The 25,573-nt window shown below is 43.4% G+C and overlaps 1 protein-coding gene across 1 annotated transcript in view; it reads left to right on the top strand.

The window, feature by feature from the left end:
* Window positions 1-312: 312 nt before the first annotated feature.
* Window positions 313-25,573, top strand: part of SGCD (sarcoglycan delta) — a gene marked incomplete at both ends in the record, with an annotated part of 129,401 nt that continues 104,140 nt past the window's right edge. The window contains one exon of the mRNA XM_084268775.1: window positions 313-498. Within this exon, the coding sequence (XP_084124901.1) occupies window positions 313-498 (186 nt within the window). The remainder of the gene's footprint in view (window positions 499-25,573) is intronic.

Raw genomic sequence — 25,573 nt, forward strand, 5'->3', positions numbered from 1 at the left:
AACCTGGGGCGGCGAGCAGAGTCACTTGAGAGGGATCTCCATAGGATACCTTTAGACAGTGTGCTTATGTGTATTTATAAGTGTATATATACACATTTAACACATGAAATTCTCTTTTGGTATGTTACTGCGTGCAGTAAACAGAAAGAAAAATAATGCTGAACCAAGATATCAAAAGAGACGCTGCCCAGCTGGCAAACTCTGAAAAAGAAAAACCCAATTCCCTCTAAGAGGCACAGACACCAGCAGTTTTTATCCTCATCTTTCTCTTACCGTTTAACACATGCAGTTATTTCTTTGTGGTCGTTTCAGATGCCTCAGGAACAGTACCCGCACCGGAGCACCATGCAGACCTCGGAAGGACCCCAGGTATACAAAGTGGGGATTTATGGCTGGAGGAAGAGATGCCTCTATTTCTTTGTGCTGCTTCTAATGATTTTAATCCTGGTGAACCTTGCTATGACCATCTGGATTCTGAAGGTTATGAACTTCACAATTGTAAGTAGGGGTTACCTTGAAAGGTCTGGGGAAGATGGGGAAGATGAGGGAGGGTGATGGTCTTTCCTTTGAGAGTGAATTCAGATATGGCTTTGATAATGGGGTGTTTTAGTTGCCGTGGATAGCCATGTTACAGAGAGGAACAAATTTACCCAATGATCCCTTTTTCTGCTGGAGAAAGGGTCTGGGGGATGTCTGCAGCATTGCCAACCAGAGGAATCAGCTCAGCATCACAAACCGCTTTCCTCTTCCTACCTGATACACACACACGCATGGACATATATACGTAAACAACATATAACCCTCTCCACCAAATATTCAGTTATAAAGTGTTCTGAAATTAATGAACCAAGTTATTTTTAGCTTGGGTGTGGGAATTGGATTGAGCCTTTCTTGTATGCTTTTTCTGCTTTTCTCCATGACTGGGAAATCAAGAAACTTGATTTGCCTTTTTCTTAGAGAAAGTTCATTCTGTTCCATAATGATGTGGTTCCAGAAGCTTCATGGAAAAAAATAAGTGGTGCTCTGGCTGTGGTATTTAGGTGGAGCATATCTTTTTTCTCGTTATACTGTGGTTGGTGTATACCCCTGGCCAGGGTTAGCTTTCCAGAAGCCCCTAGAGAAATGCTGGGCAGCTGTACTGGGAGGTAGATTGCACTGGGGCAGATGGTGCCTTCTGGGCATGGAGTGCTCTGTGAATCACACAAACTCCATTCAAACTGAGATCTTCAGGGGTGCCTTGGCCTTGAATTGCCTTTTTACAGGATGAACTTCACCTCTTCTGCTCAAACTCACTGAAAGTCAGGGCACAAAGAACCAGGCATACCCCATGTCCAGGCCTAGCAACCCTTTCTGTATGGCAAGTCTGATTTTTCAATAGATGATTTGGTTAAGAAGAGTGAAAATTAAATAACTGGTCGCCTCTTCTTCAAAGCAGTCATTGCCACTTTAGTCATACGGAGATGTTTCAAGATTATTTGGGTCTTCAGCAGAAAGTAAGTTTGGGGCTTTAATCCTGGATTTACCCTATGAGAGAGCTGTAAGGCTGATTCCCATGACCGCTTCCAAAGACTTTGCCAGCCAGGCTCTGATGTGAACAGCATGTTTGAAGTCTCTCGGCATTGCTTTCTCTGCTTTGGTCTGGTGAAGCCCTGAACAGCTGTGTCCAACATTGTCATTAATGGGCCATGAGAAGTTGAGTAAACAATCACTGACTTACTGTATCTAGTGGACAAAATGCTGTGTCAGGGGAACGTGTAGCATTCATTTTCTCTAACCAGGATGCTGTCAAGGTGTGCAGAAGATTGCGATGCATGTGTGCTTAGGGAGCAAGCAATTATAAAGCAGTAATCCACAAAAAGCTCCTGTGAGTGGGTGAAGTGTGAGCCAAACTGGAGCAATTAATGCTTAACCAGAGCAGTTATTTAATCTTTGGAAGCTGATGCCATTTTGATATGTTATGTGCTGATTCGTAGATTTAGATTAATGTAGTTGAAATGTAGGTATTTATGAGGTGATGGAAGAGTAGGTGATGTGCTGGTCATACAGACAGTGGTGTGGGCATCAGCCCAAGACCTGAATAATTGTATTTCAGATTCTCACTTTTCAGGAATGCAACTTTATTTCTTTAGAATAATACCACCCTGGTATGTCAGTCCCATGCATCCTGCTATTTGGTGGTCAATCTACTCCCCACAAGATGCTTGGGAAGCCTGGTGACTCACAGAATCATAGAACCTCCTGGGTTGGGAGGGGCCTGTAAGGACCATCGAGTCCAACTCCTGGCTTCACACAGGCCAGCCAAGTCAGAGCATGGGACTGAGTGCATCATCCAGACGCTTCTTGAATTCAGTCAAGCTTAGTGCTGGTTCAACCATCCTCTCAGTAATGAACCTCTTCCTAATATCCAGTTTAAAGCTCTTCTGTTGCAGCTTCATACCATTCCCTTAGTTTTTATCTCTGGTCACCAAAGAGAGAAGATTGGCACCTGCCCCTTTGCTCCCCCTTGTCAGGAAGCCACAGACCACGCGAAATTCTCTCTTAGGAGATACATTGACTTTTTAGAGAGATACAGAACATCCCACTAGGATGCACACTGCCCTTGGGGGATGTGCTGATCTTTAGCCCTTGCCAGATTTGTTAAATAGTTATTTACCTTTTGGGACTCACTGGGGATTAGTCCAAGGCAAATTATATTTGTATATTTTTTAGATAATTCATATCTTCTGATGTTAGTAGCAATGATCAGCTTTTGGTGATGATGGCAGAGACCACATAGCTCTGAATCCTGCAGTGGGAGATGCTTTATGGTTATAGGCATGGCCACACTAGCCGGAGTACACGTCTGACACTTCCAATTGGAAGTAAATGTAAGAACAGAGCATGTAAAATGTGATCCTTGCCCCGGTATGCACCCGTTCATCTCCTGATCTCCTGCTGCTCCTTCCATCCTCGCCAGCTGCTCTGGATCCCGCTCTGCAATCCCTCCTGCACCATTCCCCGAGGCTGAGAAAACCACTATGCTAAGTGAATTTTTAGAGGCAGACTTTTATCTCTAAATAACAAATGTAGGAAAATTCTCAAATGAGGAGATGCAAATATGGAAAAATCTTTAATTTGTTCCTGTTCCGATAAGAGGAGCTGAGAGTCCTTCTGGGGCGGGGGTGTGATTTGAGTGCTCAGCAATAGCTGCTGCTTGGCAGGTTTGAGTGCGTGTGCAACAAAAAAAAAGGGGGGGGGGGGGGGGGAGTTTGTAGTTCTGTCTTGTGGAAAATGTAGTATTTCCAGTCTTTCCAACCCTTGAGCTCTCCTCCCAGACCTTGAACCTGTTCAACTCCACTGGACAGTACTGGCACATACCAGCATTTAATGAGTGCTTTTTTGAGGCAGTGCGACACGCGCTCACAGAATTTTAATGTGCACAGCAAACCTGCTCAAGAAGACTGGGGGATGTTGTAGATGCTGATAATGGGGAGTGGAGAAGGGAGGAGAAGGTGAAGCAAGACAGGCTCTGGGGGATGGGATGCACTTCTCATGCACATTGTCACCTTACCCATCCACTCCCCTTCCACATCAAGTCCTGAACTCCCTTCCTCGTCCCTCTGCATACCCCGCTGGCTCGTGCTCCAGCACAAAACTCCTGTAAAATCAAACCATGAGCTTGCAATTCATGGGTTTTAGTAAGAATGCATCACTAATTTATTCTAGATTTTGCTTTTATTTGAACATTCAAGGCTTAAACAAATTTGTGTGGCTACTGCTTTTCACATGGGGCTGTCAAGACAGTGTCATGTTCATGTGGGGCTGCCTGGTCACTATCTAGTCTGTCCTCCGACGCAGGCATTCACTTCTCATCTAGTATTTGATCCTCGATTTGTTTTATCACACTGGCACAGGCTGTATGAAAAATAGGCCTGGAGGTGACCTCAAATATCATCTGCCCGTCCCAGAACCGGTTCCCAGAGCCAGGTCCATTTAACCAGTTCATTTACATCAGCACTACGCTGCTCTGGGACTGCAGGAACCTCTCTGAAGTTTGCTACCTCTCTAAACCTTACTTTGATTTATTTTTCTTTTGAGCCAAACCACAGAATGAATCTGGACCAAAGCCACCAATTTGGGTTGAAACCCGCATTTACCCTGAAGGTGGCCTAACCTAATGAGGTAGAGACCACCATCCAGCACTCAACTTTCCAATGATATGTAGTTAAAAGAAACTCTATGCAGATCTTGGACAAGCTTGGTAGAAGTACGTGGTTTACACATACTGGGTTTGGGAAGAAAAACAACCTAATGCCCGCAGGCTCTCTGTGTGACTCAGCTGCTCCGTCTCCAGGCCCAGCGCAGACTTGGGCTGCGTCCTGCTGTCACGCCTGCTTGATGCAGGGCTCAACCTCGAGCTGCGCTGAGCTGGGGCCAGCACAGCCCCCGCAAGGGTTCCTACGTGCCAATCTAATTACAAGGCTGGAACTAGAGCTCTTAACGACCTTCCTCTTTATGGTCCACCTGCATTTGCATCCAGTGATGTAGCTCTTTAGTGGTAGGATTGCCCATGACTGTGGACATTAGCACATGCATCTTTTATTCTCTGTGACCATGATGTGCTGGGGATCTCCATTTTAGCTGTTACTGCTGAGCTTAAACCACATTTTAAAAGCTTCCTCTTGTATTAGATTCGGAGTATTGCAACAAAAGATGTGCTTCCATAAACACGGCAAGCCAGGATCCTTATTTTAAACAGAACACGGCTCGGAAGGCTCAGTAATGGAACGGGACAATGCTCTGACCGCTTTCCACAAGGGTAGCATACAATGCCTGATATTTTAACAGCGTTAGGAGTCTAAGGCGTTAGTGCCCCTTTATAGCCTCTTAGGTAGCAAGACGACCTCTAAACAGGAGAGACAGGACTGTCCTGTTGTGGCTGCATTTAAATGGCAAATGTCTACCTACTTGCTTGCCCATCAAACCACTGAGGACCCTTTGCTTTCCTTAGCCCTTCCCTTCTGTTTCTATCCACAGTTGCCTGTTTGTGTGTTATGGATTGTATGCTCTTTGAGGCAGAAGCTGTTGGCATACAGCATCCTGTAGCCCTATGTATCTGCAAGTTCTACTAGGCTGTAAACAAAAAAAAAAAGGAAAAATAATATTTTTTTCATAATCAGTTTGCTTGAAATTCCCAGAGAACTGTCTTCTAAGAATCCTCCAAAGCAAAGCCTCCAGAATAATCTTTATAAGGAAAATATTCTGCGACTTTGATGTCCAGGAGGCCCTTCATGAGCCAAATGTAACACCTTCCTGCTGTGCAGAATGCTTGTCCTATCTCTGTGTGCACTTCTGAGGAGATGCAATGTAGAAATGAGCAGGCAATGACTCGTATCATTCCATCTTCCTTAGGATGCTGGGGGAAGGGGTTCCTGCCCTTCCCAGTGTGGTCAGGCTGAGGTCAGAGTGCTCCCCAACCACAATATATGCAAACCCCATCTTGTTTTTCCAGGATCATGCCAGGATTTTGGAAAGGTTGGGTCATTTAGTGTGAGGTTCAGCCCTATTTTATGATTTGAATAGAACAGGAACAAATCACTGCAGTTGGTCAGACTTTTCCTTTTTTTGCTGCAGGCTGCATTCAGAGCTGGAGGGGTATGTTTTAGCATCGCTGAGTGAAGCGTTAGCAATTTAGAGAGACAAAACGCTGCTGTAGGTGGCACAAATGCTATAATATCATTATCATCTTGCCTTCTTTATTAAAAGTTGATAAGAAAAATGAGCTTTTAAAGTTTGGTTATGAACAGTTATTTCCAATACAATTACTCCCTCTTGTGTGTAAACTACCTGCTACATTTTAATTACCGGAAAACAGTAGTGTAATAACACAGCAGTAAAGATGGATTAGCGTTAAGAAAGCTCAGTGCCCTAACAGGCAGGATTCTTTTATTAATGATTTCAGGATTCTTTTATTAATGATTTAAACGAACAAACTTTATTCTGCATTTTTTCTAAATTAAGAATTGGTCTCAGAATAAAATGACTGTGCAGTTTATAGTGCCTTCTCATGATGCCTGTAGGGTCTGTCTAGGTGCAGTGGTAAGGCCAACATGGGAAAGAAATCTGATCTGCCTTTCAGCTTGGTAGTGCAACTGTAATCAGTCAGCTAAAATTGTTTAGAGTTAGAATTAATCTTACTACATCCTAATGGAGGAAGGAGTGAAGGGTCGGGATGTTTTTCCTGTCCCTCACACCCACACGAATACAAAATTGTGTGCTTTTCCATCCTGATTCATCTTGTTCTTTTTAGAAATCGAGTAATTGTTTTGAGACTGCTTGCACAGCCCAAGAGCTTTGAGTATTTCCCTCCCTTCCTCATTCATATGGACTGCATCTTCTGATATAAAGATGTTAATCTTGTAGAGGTGTCTGACAACACCAACGATGCTGAGAGTGACTGTACTGTTAAGTGAAGAGATTTCTGCAGGTGAAATCCTTACCCTCTGGAATTTAGTAGGAATCTTGGCACTGACATCAGTGCATCAAACCCTTCACCAAAACACTTATTATTTGCAGGGTTTTGCACTAAATTCTATTTTCCTTCCTCCCAGAATGAGGAAAAAAATGTTATGCTTTTCTTCTACACTTTTTAGAGATCTGAATTTCATTCCTAGAGAGTTTCTGTTTCTGTCTGAAAAGTAATTTGGATTACTTATCTTTTAAAAAGATACATACAGTACTTTTTTGCCTTCACTGCTTTGGAATTCAGAATAACATAGTTTTAATAGGATATTGCATGATGTTATTACAAGTTTGACCCTTTCATTGTTGCATCCTTTAGTATTAAGCATTTGGTAGTGGTGACTTGCCAAGTTATGTATGTATCAGTTTCTTCTGGTACTACATCTTTGAAAACTCAGTCTGTGATAGTATTTCATTTTTATTATCCTAATACCACATTTTCTCAGCCAGGATAAGAACATAAGGCTTTCATCTTTCTTGTTACCAAAAAGTGATGAAAGGACCACAGATTTTCACCTCACTATCTCTACCCTCTGATGAACCATTGAGTTCTCAGAGGCCTGCCATGATGTTGGATATACTTACATATATGTTGTGGGAGCAAAGGAAATAGTGAAATAGTAAGTCGTCTACTAGTACCACTAAACCAAGCTAGATGTGGTGCACTGGAATCATTTAGGTAATTCTCTTGCTTTATTTTCTCACTATTGCACAAGGCAGTCTGTGGTGTGCAGTGTTATGACAGCAGATGGCCCTTTACCCTCCATACGCTGGGTTGGGTTTAGTTACATGGTTGTGCTTCTGTCTCCATGGACTTGCTCCCAGCTCTCAGTTCTTGGTTGTTTCTAAGCCACTTGTTCATACTCAAGCCATCTGAACTAACATGTATGTCTGGAAGATGGGAATAGCTCAAATGTATGTGGCTTCTATGTTTTTCAGAGGCAGAAGGAAGGCAATCTTATCCCTTAGCATCCCTACTGTGGAAGAAGCTGCTGCAAAAGCTCTGTACTTACTACTCACCGGGAGTGAGAGATACTACAAATGTCCCCACACCGGAAAAAGCTTTTATTGGTGCTGTTTTCCTACCAGACACCTGAGAATTTAGCCCTTAAATCCAGATGCCCAGCATCTCTTGGTTAGTACTACTACTGATTTGAAGGAAGCTGTTGGTAACTGAGCAATACCTCTCTGCTCATTCTTGCAGCTCAATGCATGCACACAGGCAAGCATCACCCAGCAGATTTGTTGTCTGGGCCGTGCTGTTGAGCCTCCATCCACAGTCTCCTGTGTATTCCCACAGCAGGAAAATAGGTCGCTGCATTAAAAAGGTGTTATGGCTTTGTTTGGACCCTCCAAGAACAGAGGGACAAATAGATGGCAAAAGGAGGAGAGTAGCAGGGATCTGGGTGGTTTGTGATGTGATGCTGAGCATTTGGTCTGTGGCATAACACTTTTGTTTCCAGGCGTTACTGCCTGTGAACAGAGAGGGTCCTGTCCGCTGGTGCCCAGCATCCTTGCTGTGCTGCAGGGAGTGGGATGGGAAGGTTTATTGGGCTGGGAGGAGCTGCTCCATGGTATGATAGCAGGAGGACCTGGCAAACAGTGAGGAAGGCATGGGCAGGCTTTGCCAGGGGGCGGGGAGTGACGCATAAACTCCTCATCCCAGATCCCACCTTTTGCCACCTCCCTCCAGAGGGGATTGTTCTCAGCTTCTCTTTCATCTGAAGAAATAAGATAGTTCACATTAGCATTCGTCTTAGTGCCAACAAAAGATCTTCAGAAGAGCAGTTCTGAAGCAGGGAGATTTGTCTTTTAGAGAACATGTAAAAGGTATTATTATGAATGTGCAAAAGAACAAAAACAGTTGCTGCTAAAATGCCAATAATCAGTCCCCTGAATAGCTTACAATCTGATCCCTCCCCATATTCTCACAGTACAGTAGGAGGAATGATTTAATTTGGGAACCCGCACAGAAGCGACATGCCAAGCTGTGCCGTAGAGTAAGTTTTCCACTGCAACTTCTCTTGTTCCTCGTGCTTTTTTATTTTTCCTTCTGAGCTTCCTGACATCCCTCCTGAACTCTCTGCGTGGCAGAGAGCAGTGACCTTCTCAGCTTTGAAAACCTAGCAGCCATTGCTATGACAAAAGTCTAATTCATCTGAAGCACCTCTTCTGCGTGATTGCCTTAAGGCTGAGGTGCTGCTTGGAGTAGCCTCCATGCCTCCTTAAACTTGTCCTGGAAATGCAAACCCATCAGCTTTTCAGAAAGCTGCTTCTTAAAACATTTCTTGGAGCTTGGTCCTGAATTCCTGCTGTTTGTATCCTGGGGTAGTAGCATTAGCCATGGGAAGGGGATGGAGGTGACTCACTCTTACATTGTAAATGACTGCACAGCAAAAAGTACTGAGGAGCAGAAGCTTCCACCTTCTTTGGGTGAAGCTCCAGCCTGCGGCCTACCTGTGGCCTGTTAGCTATGATAAGCTTGTGTTTGACTAAACAAAAGGAATAAGGAGAAAGCAGTGTGTCCTCCCTGGTGTTGTGGGCGCTGTTATTTGCCTTCTGAAATTGTCAGAACCTGCTCGAGAGGCTGAGGGTTTTGAGGGCAGAATTACAGACCTGTGGTTGCCTTCAGTCTGTCTTTCCCCTCCCCTCCCCTCCTGCAGGCACTACATTATCTCCTCTCCACTTGCACGCTACCATACCTGATCTGATAGATGATTGTAAAATAGTCGCTGCCATTTCATGTGGCTGTTCTTCCAGAGCTCTGCTATGGAGATGAGCTTGAATATACCATTTGAATTCATCATAACTTGCATTTTAGTTCTGGTCATTTCCACTTCAATTACACCTTCCCCATTACCCATCCTGCCTTCACCGCTGTGGTCAACAGTAAGATGGACCGAGGTAATTATTTGTATTGAGGCCTCAGTTTCCATGGGACTACACTCCAGTGCACTTGCATGAAGGACAACCTGTTAACACTGAAATGATGTGGTTGCAGACAGATTTATAGAAGAGGAATAGATTTACGCAGGTAATTCAGCCTTGACCTCTTGAGTTCTCATTACTTTGCATCCGCCCAGCACTACTACCCACCTCTTTCCTTTTTAAATGAGATCCAGTAACTAATAGTGAAATTATGGCAATCTGCTATATGAAATCTGTGATTATTTGCATTTAATTAAAGGCTTCTCTTGAGAAAATGAAGGGCGGCTTAACCTCAGAGAAGCCTCTACATCTCCAGTAATTGCTTCTAATTGAAGTCTTTAGAGTTTCCACCCCCCCAGGAAAAGGAGGAGAAAAAAAAAACAAACCTAAAAAGTTTACTCCCACACACGGGGTCCCTGAAAATTGTTTTATCCTTACGCAATTAAGGTGACTGAGGGTCTTCATAAATGATTCTTCACTGTGGGTTAACCAGTTAAAATTAAAGTTTAATTACTCGAAAGCCTGGTTTGTGGTGTGTTCATGAGCAGACCATCCTCCCAAACTGGCTATGCTGAGTGATGGTGTCCCTTGATCAGGTGCAGGGGGTGCAGGTGCATGTGTCTTGCCAAAGACCTGATGGTTTCATTTCCATCACAGATTTCTGAGTTTGTGCAGTTCTTGTTGACTTCTGATGATATTTTGATTATAGAAACAAATTTCAAGCCTTTCACCTTAGTACCTCCCATGATGCTGAGGAGAGGGGTTCTATCAGCTCGAGATGTGCAGGGCTTGGAAACAGCTCAGCCATCTCCCTGCTCCTCCACCTGTACACAGCTCCAAGGCTCAGCCTTTGTGGCTGCAAGGGGCTGATCCTTCTTGTGACCAGCTGTTTGTGGCTTGGCTGTTGTGTCAGCATGGGAATCTGGGCATGGGCAGCCTTTTCTAGGATGCTTGCCAGCGCCCTGCCCTGTGAATCCCAGTGTGTGGAGTGTTCCCCTAAAGCAGGCATGGCATTTTAGAAGCCACCACCTGTAGCACAGGAGTTAAAAACCAGTCCTGCCCCCCTCACTGAGGTGTTGGTTTGGTGCAGAGAGCTGAGCTGTGGCCAGAGGGTCTGTGGGACCGTGTGGGTGCTGTGTCTGGGGAGAAGCACAGCACCTTGCCTTTAAGCCACCACCTCAGACTCAAGCGTGCAGCACTTCAATTACGTATTCTGGCTAATTACGACTATCAGCGTTTCCATGCCGCTTCTGGAAGCAGTCTCTCTGATTGCACCCTTTGGCTCTATTAAAATTCCTCCTCATAGTATGGATCTGAAAACAGGCATGACAAAAATAAAAGTGTGCATGTTGTAGCAGCAGACATGGCCATTTTCTGCTGCTTATTCTCCCCACTGAGAATACTGATGCTGGAAAACACGAGAGCGTTCTGCTTTCCTGTGTTCTCGCATTGTTAATTAATGCCTTGTATCACACAAGTCAGCAGGAAGGTACATCCGATTTCTGCTTTCTGTTACCCTGAAGGTTCTCTTTAGTGTCCCCTGAAACACGTTAAATGTCTAGGTGGGCTGAAATTTTTCAGTGACCTCTTAGAGGGCCACAGGTGAAATGTCAGAAATGGAAAAGCCATCGTTTGTCAGCAGCAGATTTGTCATATTTTTGAAGTTGCAGCTACAGTTAAATACATGAAAATGTCTGTGACCTGCCTGTGTTCCTTCTCAACAAGCAAATACGCTTGGCAAAGTGCACTCCTTGATTTTAAAAGAAAAAAATTTCCTTTAATTCTATATGTGGAGCCCTGGAATACTTGTATTTCGTGTAGGTGCAAATCATATAGACGTGTGTAGGTGCTGATTTTGATTCAGAATATTTAGTAGGGTGGTATTGTTTCTGACAACAAATATTTAATCTTTCAAAACAAGGCATTAAGGAATTTTGTTCTAGGAAACAAGGAAACCAAAAGCCTTTTCCAGGCTTTATTTCCTCTGCTAGAAAGGGCATTCCTGCTAATTACATATTTGTGCACACAAACCACTTCTGTATCAAGCGCTTATTTATGGAGAGATGTCATCAGCAGAATCTGATAAAGGGTTTGCAGCAAAGCCCTGAACTGTGTGAAGGGGAGGCACTTTATCCTGAGCAGCTGATGGCTGGGTTATAGGAAGATCAGGGAGATCCCAGCAGTTCTGTGGTTTGACAGAAAGTTGTGCTGCTTAGAAGAAAGAACAGTTCAGTTCACCAGCAGGTAGAGATGACAAGGCAAAGTTTCATCTTTATTTGAAGTTTTTTTGTTAAGACCTATTGACCAAAGATATTTGTAAGTATTATAAGTGATTCAGTCTCCTGTGTTGCCCAAGAAAATCCCTGTATGTTAGAAGGCAGACATGTTTAATTCCTTTGTCTTCCCAGTGGAGTTACGTTTATTCCAATCACACTGTTCTAACAGGAAGTGTTTCTTCAGAACAGTTTGCCTTAGCAGTCCTTTTTCCTTTGAGCTGAAAATAAGGACCTCTTACATATTCAGGGCTGAAATAACAGTTCTTGGTGTAGAGAGGCTGAGGGCAGTCAGGGACCCTGGTGCCACCATTGTGCTTGCGGGGTTGGGAGCCTGAGAGGCAGCGGCGGCCAGAGCATCCTGTGCTCCCTCACCCGTAGGAGCAGCGCTGAGGTCATGTTTCCCATCCTCTCAGGTACCAGCCAGAGCAACTCACTGTAATGTTAAATAAATTCGTATTCACCAAAACGAAAGGCATTAAAATATTCCTGTGCAGAAGCAGTTGGCATTGGGGAAGAGCATCACGTTTTGAGGACAAATGTGTTCTGCAGTTGGGGGTCAGAGCTGTGGGCAGGCAGTTAATTCCTTTTTGTCTGTAGAGTATGCTAAACAAACAAGGAGTAGCCAGGCATTTGATGCATGACTCAGTTCTTCTCTAGCAAAGGGTGTAAATCCATGGCATCGCTTCTGGGTTACACAGGTGTACATGAGGGAAGAAGAGGCTGGCAGCATACGACTCCAGAAGGATTTTAAACTTTGAAATATAGACAGTGTGTTGCAGGGTGTGCCCTGGATTTGGGGGAGATTGTGTGTTTTCCCACCGTAGGGAACAAAAGAGACTGTTGGTTCGGGTTAGTAATAATCTGTTGGGTGACATGTTAAATGGCTTTCACTCACCTATTAGGTTTATCAGTTTAAAACAAATGCAGAGATGCTGTGAAAATTTATGCAGTAGAAAACATGGACAAAGACCCAGGAGAGCTCTGTGGACAGAAATAGCTGGAAACAACTACAAATCCATGCTCCAGAGTCTTACCGAAGCAGGCTTCCAGCTTTGGAAACATAGCACAGAAGCCTGGAAATGCTGAAAATTAGACGTGAACCCCAGTAAACGAGAGTAAACAAATCTGTTATTCTCCACTTCCTTTTCCCTTCGCTTCCCTTCTTCATTTAATGTTTTCCCATTCTTGAAATTAATCCATTCAATAAGAAATATGAAGTTAATTGGCTGAATTCAGTGCTCAGTCACAATTATCACTGATGCTCATATCGGAAGAGCTGGCTGAAATGCTTACTGAAAACCAGTGTAGAGAGATGATGAGATTCGTGGTGGGGAAATGACCGCCATTCATCCAAAATGTTTTCAGTAACAGCACTGGGAAGGGAATACACTGGTGCAATCTGTAGTTCTTGTTTTTGTTTTAAAGGTCTCTAATGAGCCATGTGTGCAATGCATTTCACCCTGGGAAATCCCACTGAAATCTGGCACTTGGATTTCATTTCTTGTGCTGCTATATTTAGAGCAGAAAGCAGATCTCTCAGCATGAATCCTTCTGGCTTATAGAAGCCCTGTGAATTGTCTTAGTAATATACACTAATCGGTTACCAAAGCTGCCAGCCCCCCATGAAAATCCTTTGAAACAATAAAAAGTGGAAGCAGAGCAGTTTCCCATACTTTCAGGCTGCAGTCATGCAGCAGTAGCTGGTTGTCGTTGTGTGTGCCATGTAGATGAGGGATAGATGGCCCCAGTGCATGTGATGTTCGCTACTGTAGCCTGTTGCTTGCTGAGCATTTCTCTGTGCCTCTGTCATGGGTTAAACTAGCTGGCAGCTAAAACAACCCCAGAGCCATTTGCTCCCTCCCCACTCTGCCCCAGTGGGATGGGAGAGAGAATCGCAAAGGAACAACAAATGATTCATGGGTTGGCATAAAGGCAGTTTAATAGGACAGAAAAGGAAGTTGATGATAAGGATAATAATTAATGAATAAAGCAAGTGATGCAAATGTTTTCTCACCATCCGAAGCCAATGCTCAGCTGCCTCACATCCCAGTGAACCCCTGGTTGTATACAGAGCATGACATCATATGGTATGGAATATCCCTTTGGCTAGTTGGGGTCAGCTGTCCTGGCTGCGTCGCCTCCCAGGTTCTGGAGTGCCTCCCACCTTCTCGTTGGCAGGCCAGTATGAGAAACTGAGAAGTCCTTGACTGCTTGGCAACAACTAAAATATCAAAGTGTTTTCAACCTTATTCTCATCTTAAATACAAACACAGCACTACACCAGCTGCTAGGAAGAAAATTAACTCTATCCCAGCCAAAACCAGGACAGCTTCATTTTTTTATCCTATGCATAAGGAGTCTGATCAGAGGTGTCTCCATTGCATTTTAATAAGTAAATTAGGGTTCTTAAAAGTTTGGAATCAGTGGTAGTTCCAGGCATGCACCTTCCCTCTTCACTGTCTGTGCATATCCACCAGTTAAATTACCAGGTGGTCTGAGCATTTATTTTTCATAAGTTCCAATCTTTCTTGACTGTAGTTCCTTTAAAAATCATTCACAGCCATACCAAGTCAGGCACTGAACATCATCTTGTTGGCCAGGTTGGATGGAGCCTTGGGCAACCTGGTCAAGTGGATGGTATTCCATGGCAGTGGGTTGGAACTAGGTGATTGTTAAAGGTCCCATCCATCCATTCTGTGATTCTGTGTCCGTATTTGCAGTGTAATGTGAGAGTATGGTGGTTTTATATTCTGGTGTTTTGCAGTGCATTGCAGTTACTTCATACCCGTTCCATTCTTGTCTGTATAGGGAAAAAATATTTAAAACTTGAAGAGAAACGCAATCGCTATGGCTTGGTAGAAATGACATTCAAAATCTACTAAATTAAGCAGAGAACATGTCCATCCTAGCAGCTTTTTGTTATCTTTCACAGTTCTTTGATAGGGATGTAATTTTCTGTAATCACTCAGAAAGATGGCCGGATATTTTTTCTATTACATTCTGAAGGACTTAAACCTTTTCTGGCTTACCTTTGCTATTTTTCATGTTTATATACAACAGTATAATGCATCAGCATTTTTATATGTTTCCCATATAAAAATGAGCCATGCTTACAAAGGCTGTCAGACTTTCTATTCCCCAGAATAACTGGAGCATCACTGTAAGTTGACACCAGCCTAAAAATCACATATAGATGCTGGAATGTCTTATTTTATGGCCCTGTTGCTATTTAATAGCTAAGCTGTGCCCTTTTCTTAATTTACTGGCTCTATCCAGAAGTACATTAGCGTTGGGGGATGCTGCTGCAGCAGTCCTAGGGTAGCTCTGCTGCTTTCGTGGGTGCCCTGAAGCCAGCAGAGCTGCATGTTGGCTGAGGAACTGGCCAAGCTATGATAATTAACTGGTGAGCTAGAAATGGTAAGGAGACCAGTCTACAGTATTTTAACCTTCTTTCAGCAGGTTTTTCCTACTAGGGATTGGAATATAAAGTGATTACTTTTTGCTCTCTCCTCTGTATTTAGCCTCAGGAGGTTTCTGATAGGTTTTGGCTATTAAAGACAGCAGTAAATGCCTAGCTGGAAGCTATCTGGCATTCATAACCTTAAGCTATTTAGGAAATCAGAAAAGCTGAATGGATTTTATTTTTTTTTTCCCTGCCTGCCTTTCAGGTGAATTCCACTCAGGATGATAAATTATGTCTGAACTGAACCAAAATGTTCCTAATGGCCCTAGTCAAAAGGCCTATTACAGGTTGTCTAACTCACTTAAAATCCTTTCTGCTTTAAATCGTTAATGATTAAGTATTTTAGGGCTAAAGCGATACGTACTTAAAGGGCACTTTGCTTTAAGGTTAGCCAAACTCAAAAATGAACACCTGAACTGAGGTATACAGAGCTGCTCGAGTGACCTTCTTCTGGCAGTGGAATCAGGACATCATTTCTCTAGGTGGGGAATTTGGTGGGGAAATTTGCAGGACACAGAGAAGGTTTATGGAAAAGGAACTAGAGGAACGTTTTTGGAGTGGAGAGAAACAGCAACTTTGTCTTGCCTATGTGGCTTTTAAATCACAAAGAGAGAGAGTTTATCTGTCTTTTGTTATGACATTTGGAGAAGTAAACCATATGGTGACATAAAGGACATTTTCCCAAAGGAAAGGCTGGTGCGTTCTAAGCCACCAGCCCTGTACTGACTTGCACAGTTACTTGCTTTTAAGTACCATTTTGCAGCTATGAAGGTGCTCGATCTGTTTCATAATCACAAAGATTTGGACTCCTGTCCAGTTCTGTGCCACCTGTCCTGCTGCTGACCCATGAGCAGTGCCACAGGCTTATCTGTATGTGTGTGGAAATATGCAGTACTTAATCTGGCAGCTATAGGAGCCTCTCGGTTTCTTAGATTTTTTTACTCGTAGCATCATTTAGGTTGGAAAAGACCTTTCAGGTCGTCGAGTCTAGCTGTAAACCTAATGCCTCCTGATGATGAATCACAGAAAATGCCAAGTCACTTTGCACAGTGTTGGCACTTGCAGAACCTTTGTACCCGCAGCAGCCATGCTCGTGTGGATGTTAATGCTACAGGTCTGGCTTTGCTTTCACTGGGCTCATGGGTGAGTTTATTGGACTTGAGGTTTGCTTTCTAATCCTTTTCCATGAGTTCCATTAGTATGCTGATTCAGGACCAGCAAGCAGCACACGTTGAGCAGATACTGAGCAGAAATATCAGGATTGGCCCCACGTAAGATATGTACATTCCTGATGTATGCCCATCAAAGTAGGTAAGCTTGCAGAGAAAGCTGGAAAGGCATGTTTTCCAGAACATCTAAATTGTTCCTTGTGGTGTACAGACAGGTTCCGGGCATCTAGGACTATAACACTGCCATCTTCTGTCATTTTTATTGCGAAGGAAGGGATGTGTTCTTTATAAATTTCAAAATACCCATTTTCCTTTGTTTTTTCCCCTCTTGATGATACAGCTCCCCGCTGGGGATTTTAAGCAAACATTGTTTCCAGCCTGTTTGGGATGCCATTAATGTGAATTCCTGGCCCAGTGCACTGCAAACGTCTGGCTCCTTCAGAATATTTCTAATTCCCCACTGTGTCACTTCCCCTTTGATATCAGATGAGTCAGCAGGTCTTTAATTGCTTCTCCTCTTAGCTGGGAGTGCTCTCGTTCAATATGTTAAATATTTGATTCCCCCAGCTTCCCAGATAGAGCAGGGCACACATAGGGATGAACAAACTCCCGATGCAAGACCTGTTGCCCTTTGAGACAGCAAGCTTGGGTGCTCAGCCGGCGGCTGTGTCTGGAAAGTGTGGCCCCGAGCCCCTGGGAGCTGCGGGGAGCCGTGCCGGCCAGGTGGCTCAGGCTGCTAGGAGGCAATTTTGGATGGCAGCAGCCGTGCTCCGGCAGACCTGCTGCCAGAGGGTCTGCAAGTCGCCTGGGAGGCCCCTGCCCAGCCAGGAGGCGAGTGTGGCAGCGTGGCTGCTCTCAGCTGTTCCCAGAACTCCTTTATGCTCTTTTTTAGAGAAGCAATGTAGACATACCCACTGGGATACTCTTGTGCTTGGTGGGTTGTGGAGCGTGCCTTTAGGGACTCGGTAAGATGGGGTATTATAGCCAATAAAATTATCTTCTTGTGACTTTCCTGGATATTATGCATGCATTTCATACTCGGTGAGCTGAAATAAGGGCACTTTTTATAGCACTTTCTAAGTATATTTAAATGAATGTGTTGTGTAGGGACGATCTTCTGTGTCTTGCATAAGAAGCCTGGCTTCCAGGTGAGGTGTTATTGGCACCACCACGGGAAGAGTTGGGTCTTCAGTCTTACAAGTGCCTCCTGGAGAGGAGAAATCCAGTCCAGCACTCACAACACATGCAGTACTGCCCACAGAAAGCTGGGACTTGCTGGTGTAAATGCCTCCCTGCTTTAGGGAGGTATCTCTCCACATGATGCTGTGTAGGAGCGTGCAGACTCTCACATCGTGGCAGTGGCAAAGCACAAACATCCTGAGGATCGTCAGCAGTGTAGGTTTGAGGCAGTAGCTGCAATGCAGTCTGTGGAGGAGAATATCTCAAACGTACCTCTCTGTACCTGCCTCTGGGATTCATATTCCTCTGAAGTTTCGCTGCTGCTGCGTTTCTAGTGGAGCATGGAGTCGTATTAGGAGTAGTGTGTGGAGGAACACAAAGGGCAGTGCGCATTTAGCACACACATTCAGTCCCTCCACTTGTGAGTGGCACTGAGGAGAAGAAAGAGCTTGATCAGAATAATAGGGAAAGGAAGAGCCCTACAGCCTCACTTTGTTAATCTAATTAGCCTGGTCCTAATGTAAGCGAAGCTGCTGCAATGCACACGCTTAAGCAGTGGCAGGAAAAAAATCGCAGAAGCTTCCCTCCCACTGAGTCAAAGAGAAGCAATCTCACTCCCACCGAAAGGATGAAATAAATGTAGCTGCTATTAAAGCAGAGCAGTGAATACCAGAACTATCATTTTGTAGAACAGATCTCTTAAATGGACCTTTAGATTAAGAAAAATAGGTGCAGAATAAAATTCTGTCCTGAAGCAAACTCGACAGTTCTGCGGCAGCGAGATGGAGGAACCCTATGAATAGATAAGTGGCGTTTTTCCCACATCGCTCAAAGTGCCCACTTGCTGAACAAGTGGAGCAGAAAGTTCTCAGTGGATGAGGAATGGGGAGAGAACAGTCCATCCACGTGGAGCCTTGACTTCTACCAGGCCATTAATATCAGGGATGTTTATGACCTTCCAGTCAAGCAAGGGAGAATAACTCATCAGCAGTCAGGTTCAATCCAGCTAATGTTTCCCAGATTAAATGCATACTTGCAGGCCAGATCCGAATGCCAATTTTATGGTGAACCCTTTCTGTCGTTATAATTTTCAGTGTTTGGTCCGCTGCAGGTTTTGAGCTCCCCGGTGAAAGTTATGGTGCTGTAGGCAGAGAGAAAGCTGGCAAGAAGTTGGGGAGAGCTTGAAAGTCTTCCTTTGCTCTGAACAATGCAGACAATTCCTGCTATGATCCTTTGTTTCAGTATCTGGAGCAGATGCTCTTAGCATGAGAAAGTCACGGTTGTGTCCATTAAGCCACATACAGCCCCCCCGGAGCTCAAACCAGTGGTCCTGCCTGGAGTGTGTTACCGGACTGGTGGGGCAGCTGATGAGTGAAAAGACCCTGTGTGCCTTTAGGGAACAGATTGTTCACACTTGCTTGTGGCACCACAAGTCTTCAGCATACAAGTCTTGGCCAGTATCATCATTAATGGGAACCTGTTGATGGTCCAGTCCTGTCCAAGGTAATTGAGGTTAGTGACTGCCAGCTTTAGGCACGTGCCGAAGCCACCAGCCTTTACAGCAGTAACACACACTGTGTTCTAGATTGGAACATCAGGGAAGGAGTTTGTCACTGTCTACAAACATCTCTGCTCTCAAGAGTGGATTTGTAACGGAGGTGGACTTCCTGTCACCTACTCAGTGCCCATGTCGGGGAAGATTTCCATATAGCCAGTTTACCTGTCTCCTGTTGATAAAAATAATTGGAATTATTGGACCTTCAAAGCCGTAGAGAAAGTAATGGATGACCAGCTGCACTTCAAATGAAAAAGTAATCTGTGGAATAATTACTGCCAGTCAACCTGAGCCCAGCTGTGAAATATTAATGGGTTGCTTGATCAGTCTATACAGAACTCTCAATCATCCTCCTAGAGAGCCACACAAACCCAGCAAATGGCTCGGGATCTGTACTCAGCCAAATTATTGACAGATGCAGAATAAGATGTTCTAATGTAGTTACTACAGGCAAGTAACAGTTGTTGGGTCCTAATGGAAAACTTTTTATTATTTCTAAATTCAGAGATGATCTGTTTTACGCCTCTCTGAACACCCAGCACCTCACAATGGACAAGCAGTGGCAGCCTTGTGCTCTGCAGATCTGTGCACAGCGCTGCTGTGAAACTCAGCAGCATCTGACAGTCTTGGAGGGGGGGGAAAAAAAAAAAGGAACAGAGGGCTTTCTATATTTAACACTAACCCGTGTGCCTCAGAAAATGTTTGAACAGAATGTATAGAGCTCGGAAAGACTGACAAGAAGTGAGCTGCCACCCTGATCCAGCAAAGGACTGCACTTCAGGCGTGTGAACAGTCCCGTTTGCATCAGAGAGACTTTGCATAAGCTTAACCACTTTGTGAGATTGAAGTCTACTGAGTGGGAGTTCATAAATAAAAAGAGAAAGCTCTGCACTAGATTTCTCTTCCTGAGCCCTTGAACTTAAGGGAAGTTCAGCTTCAAAACCAGGAGCCAACCAGGGAACGAACACAGGATGCTTTGATTAGAAATGCTGCAAAGTTTTGATAGTGCCATGAGATATGGACATCACGCTGCATTTGTTAATGGCAATGATTGTTTCTTTGGTGTCTCTTACCTGTCTACCTCCTCCTGGTCCCAAGAGATCTGTGCATCTCAGTCTCCATCATCCCATATTGCCTGGATGTGGAAACAGGACAGTGCCAAACCTCAGAAAAAAGTCTTGTTCATCTCTGAAGGGATTTCCAGTTGGTGACTGGGGTCAGTCTTCACTATAGGGGGTGTAGCACACAAGTTGCATGTATCAATAGGACAAGGTGTAATGGTTTTAAACTAGAAAAGGGAAGATTTAGGGTGGATATTAGGTAAACAATCTTCAACATATGAGGGTGGTGTATCACTGGAACAGGTTGCCCAGAGAGGTGGTAGAGGCCCCATCCCTGGAGATATTCAAGGTCAAGCTTGATGGGGCTCTGAGAGACTTGATCTAGTGAAGATGTCCCTGCTCACTGCAGGGGGTTTGGACTTAGATGATCTTTAAAGGTCCCATCCAACCTAACATTCTCTGTGATGTGTTGTAGAAAAGCAGACAAACATAGTTTGTAGGTAGTGTAATGCGTGTGACAGAAAGCTCTTCCCAATTCTGTGTGGAGGTCAAATAGTGAATGGAGGAAGTGGACCAAAACCATGACATGTTCTCCTTTGTTTCTGTCTGCCCTACAGAGTCAGGGAGAACTCATTCCTTATGTGATGTGAAGGACTGTGATTGATTTGTCTTTGTTGGCACAGATGATTCTTTGGCCAGTGCCAGAGTAGGATGTGTGTTCATAATAAATGAACAGTAAGCAGAGAGAGACAAGAAAGCATCAAAACCTGCCTGTGTCCCAAAAATGGGCAAGGGGAATTGTTTCTGTAACCCATTTACTTTGCAAAGAGTTCCTTAGTTTCTTCTGAATAGCTAAGAGAGTGTTAGGATTCTTCAGAAAATAACTCAGGGTATCTAGGTTTATGCTTCTGCACTGACTGGCACCTTGAGGAATGTCTCTGGCCACCTAATTTAAGCACATGAGTTAGGTCCTAAATTTAATTAGTGTGAGTATCCCCAATGCATCAACTTCAGAAACTTCTTTTTAAAACTAGGAAATTGTAAGCTTAAAACTGACTCTTTTCACTGCAAGAGCTGAGGGACTTGGATGTCTTTAGTTACCATCTACAGCTTTGAATTTTGATGATTTTTTAACTCCCTGCGAAGCAAGTGACTTAGTTGTCCCCATGGGATAACACTAGGATTCCCCTTCTCCCTGGAGCTCTGCAGCCAGCCTTCTGTCATTTAACCTCGTTTCTCTGGCCATTCTCTTCCTTCCTTAGCAAGGTGCCACTATGAGATGTTTTGGAAGGGACAGCTTTTCTATAATAATTTTCATGATGATGGTTATTATTGTTATGTTTGCAGTTACTGCATTTATTATGTATCATAATAAACCCAGGCTCAGGTTTTAATATTAACTAGTAGTCTCCAGCCTCACTCGTTTGAACATGGAGCAAGTAGTACAATACAGACAACCCTGCCATTCTGGGGAACATGGGATAGAGAAGCAGTCTTCCAGTGTCTGCAGGCAGTGTCAGAAAGCCTGTTGAGCCACATGTTTGAGATGACTGCTGTAGGTATTATTGCATTATAAATAGCAGCTAATAATAGTAGCATAACAGCAAGGTTCTCAGCTGATGTAAATTGGAAACTGTAATTCCGTAGAAGTTAATGGAGCTCAACTGATTTACACTAGTTGGCTGTCTGGCCCCTAGCAAATGACTCTAAACCTGATAAAATTAAATGAGATTCAAAGCTTCCTCAAATAAAAGAATATTAAACCCTATCTGTGCTGTCAGACTTTTGCACGGCTGTCAGGCTTTGTAGCTGGGGCTTTAAGATCCTGTTTTAAGTTTTTCGATTTTATTATTTGATACTTTTTCACTTCTCTTTTATTTTGTTTAGTTAGTTAAATCTGCACTTCCCAAAAAGAAGAATTAGAAAAATCACCCATTTTGATGGATCATTAGGTGCCATTTGTTAGTATTCACAAGTTGTTGGCAGAGATCTTAAAGCCATTGAGATTTGTGCCCTTTAATTTCAGTTCAAAATGCAAATAGACGTTGAAAACATCTGTTCAGCATCCGTGTTGGAGAGGTTTGCAGCCTTGGTGTTTTTCCCTTGTTCTCAGTACAGTACTGTAGATTTTAATATGACTGCCTCCAGCCTATAAATTAAAACCATAAAAAAGCAGGGTCTTCGCACCTGCTTGAGGTAAAAACCGAGTATTTAAACCATTTGTAAGCTCTCTTTGCTTGGATGTATTAAAAGCAGTGGGCTGATGCATAGCTTGGATCAGCAAGGTGACCAGTCCTGGGGAGGGGTTGCACAGTGGTCAGCGATGCCGAGCTGGTTTGGGAGAGGTTCATTCCTTGATGATTTCTTGCTTGTCTCAGGTCTGCTGGCCTAAATGCACAAATCATTGTTCCTTCTTGGTTCTGTCACAAAGATCCAAACTGGCTTTTAACAATTTTAATAGCAGGTTTTAGAAATCCAGACTGTTTTGACAGAACTAGGTCAAGGGATGGTTGGGTGTGCGGTGTCCTGCGTGGGAGTGGACCGAGGAGCGGCGGAGTGTGGGTGTAAGGAGGGGACTTCACTTGGCTTTGTGTGGAATGGCACATCCGACCTCAGCGTCTGTTCAAAGGAATATATTTAGATTTGTTGAGTTTGAAACAGAAACCTGCTCTAGCTATTGCCCTGTGAGTCAGTGTTGCACTCTTACCTTTGTGCCTGGATCAGTACCAAGTCACTTGAAATTAAAAAGCTTCAGTGCAAAATGTTACTGAGAATTAGAACAACTGGAAATAATAGCCACAGGCAGGATCTTTAAACAAGTCCCAGGGCTGAGACTGCTCAGTTGGGTGGAAAGCACCTCTCACTTGAGGCTGTGCTGTTGTGAATAGTTTTGGGCTTCTTCCTCATATGTTGATGTAAGACAGCAGGCTAGAATCCTGTTTGAGAGCAGTTGTAAAGATTTGGTTTTTTTACTACATTAGTGCGTGCTAACGTCTTTGTTAACGCAGAAGGTAAATGAAATCGTCAAGAAAGTCTCTGCTGAGTTTGATTTTAAAATGTCATGTGAGTTTAAAACCTCATGGCACAGACCCATGGTTGCTCATGGTGGATGCCATCATACAGCCCGTGTTTACAGTAGTAGACCAGCACTGAAAGATGCATCCGTCCTTGTTTGAGTTAATTTATCTGAAAACTTTGTCCCTGGATTCATTTCTCCAGTCAGTCCCTCGTACAAACAGCTTTCCATTGTATCATTTATGTCTGATTCGTTCATAAAGCTGAAATCTCAGGGCAGACTCTAAGGAGTGTAAAAAACCATGGTCTGAATCGCATAAATTTTTCCTAATTCTGGTGGTGAGCTCAGAAAATCAACATTCTTTGAAAATACAGAATGTTGGATATCCCAAGGCACAGAAGCATCCCTAGTGTGTGCCAAGAGTGAGAAATGACGTCCCTGCGCCCACGGGGCTTTGTCACATTCTTGGGTGCAAGCAGCACTTTCAGGCTGGGCTGTGTTCCTCTTAAGACCCTTGTAAAGTTGCAGTTTGTTGGTGAGCAAAGCTCGTAATTGCTACAGGTAAATAAAGAGCAATAAAATATGTATAATGCAAAATAAAATGTCGTGTGGAGATCTGATGGAAAATGAACCCTGCACGGGTCCCTGGAAATTACACATTGCTGGGTTTTGTGAGACTAAGCAGAAATGCAGCGGCGCTCGGTTCTAAGATCGCTGAATTACTTTGTGTGAATAAGGGTAACAAGATTTGAACAACACTAGGAGGGAGACAGGGAAATTAATTTTCTTGGTGTGCTGCCTGTAACTTTCAAACAATTCTGGGAGACTCCTGATAAGAGCCGATGAGACTTGTTCTGGGAACAAAATGATGTTAACCAATCTGCGAGTAAACTCCGTCTCGGCACTCCACTTGTCATTATTCAATCTGTCCTGACGAATAACACAGATAAAAGGATACTCCAGTCCCATGATGCAGAGGACTGATACACACAGTGAATCATAATCAAGTCAGGGATTCAATTTTTTCCTTTTTTTTTTATTTTTCAGGTAACAGAAGCAGTTACCAGCTTTTAAATGGCATCATAAATTACTTGTTCTCTTTTGGCAAAAATGCTTAGTTGCATCTCATAAAGGAAATCATCTGGGCTTTTCAGAAATTATTTAAGACTCGTTTTAGCAAGCGTTGTTATTTTTTGTTTAGCCAAGCTTTGGGCCAAGTGTAATTTACTTGGTATTAATTAGTCCGGAGCTGTGAAATGGTCATACAGAGCCAAACTGCTTTTGTGCTGTATTAACCGGTTTTTAGAAACGAATCTACAAATGCTCACATCTTGCTCTCATCCAGTACTTCAGATCAATGCCAGTCCAGAGTTTTGCTTTGTAAGATATCATGTCTTTATTGCTAAATATACTAAATATATTCCTAAGTTAGACAGTGCCCCTACTTCTTACATACATTTTAGAAAACATTTCTTTTAGATTTGTATAAAATAAAGGTATTATGAAGAATGCTTTTAGGACTTGTAATGCATCTTCAGATACAGGAGAAACACATTTCCTGTTATTCCTACTGCAATACAAGGGCTCCTTCTACCATATTCCTGAAGCGGAGGAGTAAGAATAGATGTCAAAGCACAGTCCCTCGAAACCTGAGTTAGTTTTCTTAAATTTATCTCTGAGTAAGTTTTTGTGGAGCATCAGTTAGCTGTGCAGCTGTTGAACAGGCAGAGTTTGGCATCCTTGAATGTTGGTGGTGTTCATCAAGCTGGCTTAGGTCATCAGCATTGCTGCTCCCTTCTCTCTAGCTGCTTCCTTGAACCCTAATGTGCAATCATCTGCTCTCCGGAGCTAACCCCAGGGAGGTAAGATACTCCATTAAGGCACACATTAAGGAAGGCATTGCCTTCTTTTTCCTGTGCTGGAGAAATTGTGTATTAATTCATGTAGACCAAAGAAATAAATATTTGAATTTCACGGAATCACCATATTAACAAGCAGTATGCAGAGTTCACTTTTGTTTCATTAGCTGAAATAGTCTAAGGCAATTTCAGTTCATAAACATAGTTTTTGATTCTCTTGGCACAGCCAATTTAAAATCTTGTTACTTGAAGTCTGTAAACAAAATATAGTTCTTCTATCTAATATGTGTTGTCAAGAGCAAAGTAATTTCCATAAGAGGTTTGACAGACTATTAGGAACAGCTATACTTTGAGAGAGAAAAGCCTATTAGATCGTAATCCATCTGATAAGCATATTACTTCCACCAAAGCCAAACTGCTTTTGTATTCTGTATAAATAATTCCATTTAGTGTAATTGATTATTTTACAGCAGGAACCAAGATAGATATTGTTGGAGGAGAATCAGCCTATTAGTCATGTTTTGGAGGTTGTTCTGGAGAAGACGGATTTCGATAAGCTCAAGCTA

Source organism: Gallinula chloropus (genome assembly GCF_964237585.1).
Source record: "Gallinula chloropus genome assembly, chromosome: 10".
In the NCBI taxonomy this organism is placed as follows: Eukaryota; Metazoa; Chordata; class Aves; order Gruiformes; family Rallidae; genus Gallinula; species Gallinula chloropus.